Source organism: Hylaeus anthracinus, unplaced genomic scaffold (assembly GCF_026225885.1).
Source record: "Hylaeus anthracinus isolate JK02 unplaced genomic scaffold, UHH_iyHylAnth1.0_haploid 11994, whole genome shotgun sequence".
NCBI classification, from domain to species: Eukaryota; Metazoa; Arthropoda; class Insecta; order Hymenoptera; family Colletidae; genus Hylaeus; species Hylaeus anthracinus.
The window spans coordinates 15,376,434-15,386,929 of record NW_026534341.1 but is presented as its reverse complement, the minus strand read 5'-3'; the positions used below and the strand labels follow the sequence as shown (position 1 = coordinate 15,386,929).

The 10,496-nt window shown below is 33.4% G+C and overlaps 1 protein-coding gene across 4 annotated transcripts in view; it reads left to right on the top strand.

Annotated features, from left to right (window-relative positions):
- The window catches only part of LOC128888580 (homeobox protein PKNOX2-like), a 34,239-nt gene that overhangs the window by 13,602 nt on the left and 10,141 nt on the right, over positions 1-10,496 (top strand). For all 4 annotated transcript variants that reach the window (XR_008460288.1, XM_054145571.1, XM_054145573.1 and 1 more), the window contains exons 2-5: positions 6,075-6,185; positions 6,381-6,690; positions 7,643-7,843; positions 9,836-10,127. Coding sequence is in view for 3 of the 4 variants with exons in the window: in XM_054145571.1 (XP_054001546.1) it covers positions 6,163-6,185; positions 6,381-6,690; positions 7,643-7,843; positions 9,836-10,127 (826 nt within the window). In the remaining variant the exon portion in view is untranslated. The remainder of the gene's footprint in view (positions 1-6,074; positions 6,186-6,380; positions 6,691-7,642; positions 7,844-9,835; positions 10,128-10,496) is intronic.

Genomic DNA, 10,496 nt, shown 5'->3' with positions numbered 1-10,496 from the left:
TCTATCTTAGAGACTTCCGAGAATATGTAAAATATCATTGATTATAGGAAAAGAAGTTAAGAAACTACAATTTCACACAAAAGTTTTTTGGAAATTGATCGGTGTACGAATACATTCTACACCCACTGTATGTATACATTCAAATTAAATCTACACTGTCAAATTTTCTTCTTTGAACGTCCCCTTATATGTAAAAAAAGTTTCAATAACAAAAATTAATTATATTTGAAATTTATACGTACTAGAAAAATACATTAGCTGGACCAGACTCCCCCCATAAAACCGAATGAATTCGAAGCGTTTTTATTCGTCGCTAAGAGTAAATAGATTATCCAAGTGGCCTGTTTCTAGCGTTTCGACCTCTGTATGAACATTTTTTTTTATAGAATTGTTCATCAATCTATCAATACAACGAGAATCGAGGCATCTGCTTTACCGATTGATAAAGCGTTGTTCAATCGTGCCCAAGGCGTTCGAAGTTCCACAAAGAGCTGCAGTTCACGGGGAAATGAAGCATGGAGTAGAGGAAGCTGAGGTCTATATACAACGTTGATTATACCTGTGAGAGCGAATGAAGAAAAAAGAAAGGAAAGGGGTTGTTACATCTCGAACGCTTAAGCTTCGATAAACGATAATATTCACGCTTTGAAGGACGCAAGGTTTTTAATCACAAAATAGATAGCTTGCAACGAGAAGCATATCATTACCAGATACCCTATAAATATCTCTGTTATTCTGCGTAACAGAAACGACTCGGACAATACCAGAATAGTAGACAACGAACGAGTTGAGTTATATGAAATGTGTGGTAAACGTCGAGTTAAAACATCGACGAAAGGTTAATATTACGTAAAGAATCGAGTGTCCAAAGGAAAACCCTGCGAGGTACGGAGCAATCCATCGAACATGTTGTATTTCGTCTGTTTGTTGTTTCGATGAATAGAATTGGAAGAGGAAGAGGAAGACAAGCGAGAAAACGAATTCGGTGGCGTTTAGGTCGATTCGATGCGTGGACACAGCTGCGGAAACTAGCCACACTGACCGTCAGCGATAATATTTTTAAATGAAAGCGGCCAGAGACGACCGGCACAATAAATATCAGGTTTAACGGAAAGACGCGAGCGTGGTAGAAGCACCACTTGCAAGTAATGGTTACCCCTCTCTGTCCACCTTTCTTTTTCTATCGGCTTCTCCCCTGTTTGCTCGTGCCCCACCTTCTTTCTTTTTCGCCACCTCGCGACATTCCCTCGACGTGCCTCTTCTTCTTTCAAGTCGTTACGCGAAAGTCTCCCCAGAGGGATAGGCAAATTGTGTTTCAGAAAGTATAGGAATGACGAATACTTTGCTGATAAGAACGATGATTGGAGCGATACCTTTCTTGGAAAAATATATTTAACGGTTGTCCATGGTTATGCGACACTAGACAATATTTTTGAATGATATATTAGGTATAGAAATTAATTCTGTGCCTTTATATTCAATTATTTATCTTTTTAGTAACTCTAAACTGATTATATCTACTTGTCATTTTGGTAAATTGATATACGAATCTTCTAATGGGTTATTCAGTAAGTAATTTCGTCTTTCTCCTACCAGAATGATTAGTTGAATTTTTAACCAGCCAATTGCATTCTAAATAGTATTATCGTTATGTACAGTGGGTGTAGAAAGTATTCGTACACCGATCAATTTCCAAAAATAACTATGTAAAATTTGAATTTATTAATTTATTTTTTATAAACAATGACCCAAAAAACTTTTGTGTGAAATTGTAGTTTCTTAACTTATTTTATTATAATCAATGATATTTTACATATTCCCGGAAGTCTCTAAGATAGATATAGTCCAAACAACATTTACTAGTTAATATAATTTGTGAAATTAACAAAAAAAATGTGAAAAGTGAGTGAAAGTACAGAAGCAATAAGTATTTGCACGCTTCTTATGACGAACCATTTACAGCAGAGTTTGCAAAGGAAATCCCACGAAGGAAGTATTATATGTATACTTATAACTTAATGTTAATGTTAATTTTTTTTTTTTTTTTTTTTTTTTTTTTTTTAATTTCGTAACTTACATAAATAGCTATTTTTGTTGTACTCTATCTATTCTAGAGATTTCCGAGAATATGTAGAATGTCGTTGTTTATAAAAAATAAGTTAATAAATTACAATTTTACATAGTTTTTGTTGGAAATTGAACGGTGTACGAATACTTTCTACTTTGTATATTGACTGTTGTTCTAAATATATTGACTGTTGAAATTTCAAGGTTTATTTGTAAACAAAAAAAAATGTTACTTTTGAATTATTTATATATTGTATTATAAGAAAATCGTTTCTCTTTCATAAAGAAAACTACGAAAGGAACATTCCTAGCAAACAGCCTGTCCACCGATTTCGACGTATTATATCGTCTATGTCGTTAGATTCGTCAAACGACATAGAAATTAGTAATGTACGCAACAAGACGAATCTAACGGCATATAACACGTCAAAATCGGTTTGCTAGGAATATAACCTACGATATACCCTACGAAATAACTCCGAGTAACCTAATAAATCCTGAACCTAATGGTCATTATAATGCATTTGTATGAATTGTAATAACCATACAATATTGCTTACTACTATTCTTCTATAATTATTCTAATTATTAAATACATTTACAATCTGTTGGGAAAAAAATAATACATAACATTGTATGGTTGCCAATGTTCGTATATAAATAATGGTCATCAAGTTAGGACTTAGATTATACATATACGTATAAATTTACTGTAACGGAGACCAGGTCGCGAACTTGAAAGGTTCGTACTTTAACATATGATAACAAATGGTGATTAAATATTTCTACTTAATCTAAAGTTATAAATAATTGAGTACAAGACACAGAATTAACTTCTACACCTAATATTTATAGTTTCTTGTCGCTTTTAATCCATTCTCTTTATGCGCCATATTTTCACGACTGTGGTTAAAGATTAATATATTATAATTATAGTCTTGACAACCTGAATTGCTGAACGTTTTCGGTGGTGATTTCAGGTTTCTTTAAAATACGAATAAGGGGAATAAAAATGTTAATATTTTCAAGGATATTAAATAGAAAAAACACAATTTACTTGTGGAACAATAGTATGTAAAGATACATTGACTTGAAGTGAAGAATAATGTTCCCGATAAACGTTAAATAATTAAATTTGTAAAGTCCCAAAACGGTTTCTGAAATGTTTATATACATATTGAAAAATCCATAAATTGCTTGTTATCGGTTATTTTGTGTTTTACATATATCTCAATTGCAAAATCATTCAAATTTGCCCATCCCTATACTCTTGCCATTAACCGTGTGATAATGAATTAAAGTTTTGATAAAATATGAAGCAATAGACCGAACCCGTACCTCTTCACAAGAAAGCTTGTGGCGTTGTATACTTTTTTCGATTATTAAATCAATTTCAGGATGCAAATTCACGCCCATTATGGAAAATTATGAAAGTTTATATGTATACAATGTAACCTTCAGGGATAATACTTGTTAAATGGAAACGATTCTTACAAAATGATCGACGTCAGTTATTTTTAACGATTAAGGTTATTTTACAAAATTGTTGCTACATGAAACTGTTGAAAATGTTTTTTATTTAAATGAAGGTGACAGAGAGACATATAGGACAATTTTTTTTTGTTTACTGACATGTTATACTTCACTATATAGGATGGTAGATATTTTTTTTAGACAAGGTTTTTATTTTTTAGTGTGAAGATAAAATCATCTACCACGAATATACTATTTATTTAGAAACTAAAACTATGTAGGCTAGCTACATATATATGTATATTATGTTGTACAAGCTGTTTAATATTTACAGTTTTGTACAATATTTTTTCAATATCTATTTGCTAAGTTTTATCCAGTTATCTATTGCAAATTTAATTATCTTTTATTTATATCTAATATGAAACCACGATGAAATAGGATGCATTTTTAGGAAAATTTTCTTGTCAGTCTATAAGCTTGAATAACTTTAAACGATACACAGGTCGTTGAATGTTATAGCGTTAGAAAACTCCACTTTACAAGATAAAGCATGCAACATTCTATTTAAAAGAGCAAAGTTAATCTTGAATTCGACGAAAAGGTCATTGATTAATTATTTTGGATACACTAATTTAACTTTGAATAATACTTAATTGTTTAATTTTTTTAATATTCCTACGTTCATAAATAAACAGGGGATTTTATGAATTTTTAACATACACGAATATAATGCAAATTCTGTTATTTATATTAGCTACGTTTAAATAACTAAATAAATTAATTCTGATGATGAGCAGACCATCTTAAACATCTCTGTTGCTTTATACGACATAAAACAAATTTTCAATTTCAAAAGAGCAATATTATCATACGCGCGAAAAATATATCAAGCTCATATTTTCCAAAAATTATCAATGGTTTCTCAAATGGGATTGGGTACATTCACTATGATAGTATTATGATTGATAAAAAGACGGATTCAAATATGTATAATATATTGATCTTCGGATGACTTTAGGAGGAGTTACTATTACAAAATCAATGAAATTTGTAGCTGAAATATCTTAGTTGCTTTTAATGATGCGAAGATGTGTATCAAGAGGATAATGTTTGGTTTGGAGGAGGACATAATAATAGACAAAAGGATTATCTCAAGGTCATTGTTTCTGAAATTTTAAGGTCATTTTGATCAGCTACAATACTTGAATAATGAAACTACCCCACCCATTAGAAAAAACCATTGATGATCTTGAAATTTTGAAAAATACGACCTTGAGATATTTTTTGTTTAGACGATAATATTGCCCCTTTGAAACTGAAAAGTTTTTGTCAGAACAATGTTTTTGTATTGTTTAAAGCAATAGAGATATTTAGGGTGGTCACCTTAACTGCTACACTCTGTATATTGCAAACAAATTTTGATTACATAAGTGATCGAGGCCAAAATTCTTAGGTTAAATTTGGGTTAAATCCAAAATTCTTGGGTTAGGTCTTGGTTAGATTCAAAATTCATGGTTTAGGTTGGTGCTAGATTCAAAATTCATGACTTATGAAATTGTTGAAGAACGTTGGTTTAATTGCATCGTGTCTACATATACACCATGAAATTGGATTCTACAGTCTTTTGGTAACTGTCTTGGATAAATGCGGGTTTTTGGATATCGTCGCCTTGTCACCAGGCGAGTGTCGCAGTACTTTATTTATTCATACCGTTGGGGACGTGTATAGGGGATTGAGGAAAATTCAGAAGGAACGTTCGGAATGGGAAGCAGAACTGGTGCCAGGAACAGTGCCGATAGTGTTGAGACCGTCTAACGATGACATTTAAATGCAGTGCCGCGCATCGTTTGGTTCTTCGTGCCGACGATTCTCTTCTTTCTGCTATCCTTTGCTTTTACTCCTGTTTACTCACTCAACTCTATTCTGAAAAACGTAGCAGGGGATGCTTTGAGAAACAAATATTACTGTTCGTAAGCCCCTCGACGAACAATATTAATTTTTCTTCCATTCGTTTTCGTTTAATAACTTAGCTCAGCATAATGACAAAAACAAATGGACAAATTCGAGTATCATTGATCATTAATTACTTCCAACTAAAACACTCTCTATTGTAGTATGAACAGGATTATTCACATTAAGTGTATTTATTAAATATTTTATATTTAAATATAAACATATATAATATAAATATCATATAAATATATAAATACCATATAAATCCATATTACCACTGATATACTGTGTAGTGTAGACAGAATCATTTGAATCAAGTGTATTTATTAAATATTTTATATTTACATATAACCATATATAATATACATATATAGATATATATATTTATATAATATTAATACTAATATCATACGAGGTTATTTACTGTAATGCCTAGCCTTAAATTGGAAGTTTCAACTTTAATCATCTTGTATATCAACAGTAATATAATATTCATTAATTAAATAACATGTCCATAAATATAATAGAGAGCGCTGAAGACAATTCGGTAATTCTCCTGTATTTTCTTCTTGTTTTAGCTGAATTTTGCGAATAACGCCGAAAGCGTAGGCTACAAGTCATTACATCCATTACATCAGAGGCCCCGGAGGACCTGGGCAACGATGGATGCTGCCAGACAGGAATGATAGGTAAACAGGCCAGCTATTAATTAGACCTATCCACTACCCCATGGCTGCTTATGCCATCCTCACTAAGTACTTTACTCAATTATGTTAATAGATTTGAAATCTAATTATTATTAACTGCGAGACTAACTATTGTGAGAATCTAAAAAACTATCATTTAAAGATATGTCGAAATTAATTCAATTATAATTTTCACAGAATGCAAGAGGGTAGCACCGCCGTGGCGCTAGCGATGGTGACTCCTGGCTACGATCAGGACCCTGCAAGTGGGGTTGCCGATTACACAACTCATCAGGATCAGGCACAATTCGAAGCAGACAAGAGGGCAGTGTACAAACATCCCCTCTTCCCGCTGCTAGCGTTACTATTTGAAAGATGCGAACAAGCAACGCAGGGCTCGGACAATTCCACGTCCGAAAGCTTCAACATGGACATAGAGGCCTTCGTCCAACACCAAGAAAGAGACCGAAAGCCATTTTTGATCAATGACCCCGAAATTGACGGTTTGGTGAGCCACCCTCAATGGATCCCTCGATTATTTGAGGCCACCAATCCTGGATACATTTAACATTTAACCCTTAAGTAGGCAAGGGATTACTGATATTTACTGTTCACCGTACAGTAGACTATGGTCTGGTATAAAGAAGCTATTTTTTTATTTATTTTATAAGAATTATCTCTTTCCACCCGGCTATTTCATATTTGAGTTCTATTTGTTTCTCTTTTAGAAATCAATTTGATTAAACTAGAGTTGGTTACAAATCAAAGGCCTTAGCCAGATAAAAGGGATAATTTGACTCAGCGCTAATGATTTTCCATTTTTTTTTTTTTTTTTTTTTTTTTTAAATTTTTTGTACATATGTTTTTGTGAGTCTCAATTGTAGTTTGGGTAATTCTCGAAACGGTTCAATACGCCAAGATAAATATACCAACAGTTAGGCTAATTAACACTAGAACTACCTACAGGTATGCTATACTATTGGTGTCTTTACTGCACTCATATGTTAGAGATAAGCTTTTATCATTAATAATTTAAAAAAATGAGTATACCTACATATTACAAGTCTAAACACACCTACTTAAGGGTTAACATAAATGCAAATTGGAATTTTGAAAATACTTAAATTTGGTCAACATTGAAATCGAGCATTTGTTTCTATTTTTTTCTTTAACTTGCACACCGATTCGTTGTAACTGTTACTCTGTATAAAGTAAACGATTTTCATATATTTGTGTATTTTAGAGCGGTGTAAACAAGAAAAAAAAATATGTAAATTCGGTTCATCTACGTATTCCTGTTTCGCCGATCGAACACTACGGAAACACCCAGAAACAAAGATTCCAATTCGGCGCGAGAAAAACAAAAAAATAATAAACGACGGCTCGAATGCGGTTCAATATGAAAAACGAATCGATCAGTTGTCGACATTGTTTTTTTTTCTGTGCCTTGCCAATCGTAGATGATCAAGGCGATTCAGGTGCTGCGAATTCACCTACTCGAATTGGAAAAGGTTCAGGAGTTGTGCAAGGACTTTTGCAACAGGTACATCACGTGCCTGAAGGGCAAGATGCAGAGCGAAAATCTGCTACGCAGCGATTACAGTCACCATGGGCACGATATGGGTCCATCGAGTGGCAGCAATGGCAGCAGTCCTTTGCAGGTTAGATATAATTTCTTTTACGTTTAAGCCTCCCTGGTCTGCTCTCCCTTACCTACGTAGATATCCTTTTGTTAGTGATGCGCAAGGATCGCGGATACCTCTTAAAGAAAACGCTACATGCTCTCTCTTAACCGCCTTCATTTCAACAGCCAAGCCTTCGGACTTTTTTTAACATTGCCATCTGCGGTGAAACTGTATCACGTTATTAAAGTAATTAGTAGTTTGCTCGTATACTTCATGGAGGATATTTACGTCCGTACATTAAAATGTAGTTCTGGCGACCAATTCGCGAGCACTAACAGCATTCCTTTAATTTACACCTTGTACAGTTAGTAGTTGGTAGAGTAACATTTTAACTACTGCACTTAAGTGTATTACTGCAAATAACAATACTATTCTAAATGTTCACGTTAGAGGACACATTAGATATTCTGCGGACAACTCTGTAAAATATTTTACTGCCTTGTTTAACTTGTAGATACAATTATTTAAAAATGAATCGTGAAATTAATTGATCTAAAATTAATTGATTAATTTAGAGCACAGGAACTTCCTACCATTGATTAATTCTGTAATGTATATAGTTAAGAAGTAATTATGAATTGTTAGTGGTAGAAAGAAATTATTTACAATCATTAAATATCAACTATCATATATCATATATACTCTTATTTGCTATAATGGTTTCCCCTATCTGTTTATTGATTTTTACCATTTTTTTTTTTTTTTTAAATTTTGCTTAAAGCCGTTTTTGGAGAAATGATTATACAAACATTTTAATAAGTAATGACATGAAATAAAGAAACATGAATCATTCACACATTCATTGAGTTATTTATCATATAAAAGTGCAGATAATTGTAAATTAATAAATTTCATATGACAAATTAAATATTTACGCCAGAAACAAAAATGAATTTTTATATAAAACTTGTTAGTAGTTAGGTGCAAGCCATTATAGAAAATGAGGAAACAGATATCGATGGATAATAAGTAATAAATTTTCTCGTATGAGCTCTAATCTAGGAGAAATACTTATAATTAAAAAAAGGAGGAGAGTTAGTATGTAGTATTAAACATAGTAAGTAGAAAAATTAAAAATTTGCAAATAAATTGACATACTAACTGAGATTCGGTGATGGATAAGACATACAAATAGAATTGATCTAACATAATATAAGGTATACTGTGTAATCTATAAATGCTATGATAATATTTTAACGAATGTTCTAGTCAGTCGTGAAATAATGAAACAAAATACCAAAAGCAAAATATAAATGCATCGTTTCATTAAACGTTAAAGTTGTATTAGTGTATCTAGAGCAGGGGCTGGCAAACTCTAGTCCACAAGAAAAATTTCAAAAACCCGATATTACGTCCAAAATTGCAACTTTGAGGTTGCTAAGTATCATTAGTAAGAAAACTATGACAAAATACAGTTATGATCGTACTTCACTTTTCGATAAAAAGCACAATATTCACAAACTCCTCGGTAAAAGTTACAAGGTAGGGTCCCAGCGAAAGCTTTTAACGAGTATGATTGGCGATTTACTCCAGGAATCCGACAAGTACATCCCTTCAAATCTAAGATAGAATCATTTGTATTTTTCATCATATCTTTATAAACTTCTTCTGGATTGACAATGTTTTCTAAATGAAAATGCTTCCAAACATAATCTTATTAGGATTATTTTTTATCATAATATATTTTCAAGTTTCTCGGAAGATACTTTTCCACTCACAGATATCGAATAATATAAAATAATACAGAATAATACATACAGTCTTTCCACGCAAAGCTACAAATTATTACGGTTCAGCTTTCGTAGACAAAGTTTGCCCACCTCTGACCTAGAGTCGTCGCTAGATTCATCGTTCAGGTTCGGATTGGAATGTATAGTTTAATGACCGAGCGATACTTGCGCGTCGCTCGAAATATAATAGAATCCCACCCCTGCTCTCTGACGGCTAGTTGCGACATATATTTCCCAGGTGCTGTCTTCTACAGGCAATGATGTTGAGCCGGGAGCTAACGGATTCCGAGTGAGCAGAGGCGACACCCTGTCGGAGAACGGTGGTGCGAGTCAGGTGGCTGCGCAAGAGGAAACCGGTAACGACAGGCCGCCTTCGGTGCGTTCATCATCCACCGCTCAACGCTCCAACAGATCCTCTAGCCAGGACCATGACGATCCTCTATCACCACCCACGGTACATGGCAGCACGCCTCTTTCACAGATCGGGGTACATCCTTGTGCACCAGTCAACGATATGTATCTTGGTCAAGGTAAGCAGCTCGGGTATCGTCTACTTTGAATATTCATTAATCACTCATTCTCGTTTAAGGTCTACAGTGAGTAAGTAAAAATGATTGCAAACAAGTCTCCCTAGCAGCTTCCTTATTCATTTTTTTTTTTTTTTTTTTTTGTTTTTTCTTCCATTAGCATTTGAACTGTTCATCGACCCTCAGCTGATGCGATGGAATCTAAATGAACCACAGAGTTCTGGAGTGTATCCATTTTAATAGTATACAATTTTGCGTAGTCTGTGTTTAACCTTTGAGTGACACAAGTGGGTGCTCCTCTGATGGCCCACTTCTGAGTTTTGTTTGTGTTTGTACTACCCTAGTAGTGGGAAAATAGTCGTATACTAATTC